At 41.3% G+C, this 1,202-nt stretch overlaps 1 protein-coding gene across 1 annotated transcript in view; it reads right to left on the bottom strand.

Annotated features, from left to right (window-relative positions):
• Window positions 1-611: 611 nt before the first annotated feature.
• LOC109473328 overlaps window positions 612-1,202 on the bottom strand; it is a 6,210-nt gene continuing 5,619 nt past the window's right edge. Inside the window, 1 exon segment of the mRNA XM_019773198.1 lies at window positions 612-783. Coding sequence (XP_019628757.1) covers window positions 612-783 — 172 coding nt within the window.

The following is a 1,202-nucleotide window of genomic DNA, read 5'->3' as shown; positions in this document are numbered from 1 at the left end:
TTTATATTCTAAAACTACAGTCGGACAATTTACAACACAATTATGAACAATTGAAAAGAAACATCGGTTGACAAAAAATGTGATCAAATATCAAAGAATAATTACAACTAGTTCGACCCTTGGCCTTTACAAAAAAAAGTACGAAAACGGCGACAACAAACATCGGTCTGCTACAAATACAATGTACACGACAATGAATAGCTACAAATGCATTCGAGTCAATAGACAACCAAGCAAACCAAGATTTACACAATCCTAAAGCCATCAACTTCATGTAGTAGGTAATAGGGCGCCAAAACATGCGACGCCAATCTCAGCATTCATTTCAAAAAGTCACCGTAGTAAATATACAACGTCACAACAAGCATCGGTCTACAAACAAATGCAGTGAAGGATAATTAAACTAGTTCGAGAAACAAAAAGCTATAGGTTTTACAGCTTGTAACACACTTATTTACAAGATAAACCGGTATAACTAGTTAAAAACAGGAATGGGCAAGATAAAAAGAAAAAGAAAAAAATGCAATGAAGCTATGAGAGATAAACATCAGCAAAATCACACAATTATTGTGCTATCATCATATATTCAACATATCATGAAAGAGTCAGCATCAGTGTTTTCCACGCTTATCCATATTCCTAACAGCCAAGAACAACGACGCGTGGAACATGAAGTTGGACGGTGACATGTACGACAGCTGCGGCTGGATCCTGATCAGACCGGAGTTGGCTTGCTCGTTCACCTGAGAGTTTATGTCGTTGATTTCAAGTGAAGCGCTGTAGCTATCCATACAGTAACCCAACGAGCAGCCAACTTGTTCCTGTTACAACAACTGCAAAGGGCCTCGGGTTTACTTTTGACAGTACTTTATCCTGGCAAGCACATGTAAAGTCAGCAGTTTCCAAGGCATCCAGCAGGCTGCATTATCTGCGGTTACTGACAAAACAAGGAATGAGTGTCGCCGACTTGGTGCAGGTGTATCTGTCGCTGATTCGCCCTATACTAGAGTATGGTCATGTTTTGCTCGTTGGCTGTAGTGACGAGCTGTCCACTAGTATGGAACGAGTACAAAAACGCGCTGTGCGCATCATCTCCCTCGGGGAAAGCGAACAGTTCCAAAGCTCCCTTCTTTGAAAGAAAGGAGGGAAGCGGCCGCTTTGAAGCTGTTCACAGCTATGATAAAGCCTGAGCACCCACTACA

This window comes from Branchiostoma belcheri, unplaced genomic scaffold (assembly GCF_001625305.1).
Source record: "Branchiostoma belcheri isolate BF01 breed outbred unplaced genomic scaffold, Haploidv18h27 scaffold3, whole genome shotgun sequence".
Lineage (NCBI taxonomy): Eukaryota > Metazoa > Chordata > Leptocardii > Amphioxiformes > Branchiostomatidae > Branchiostoma > Branchiostoma belcheri.
This window is presented reverse-complemented; position numbering and strand designations above follow the sequence as displayed.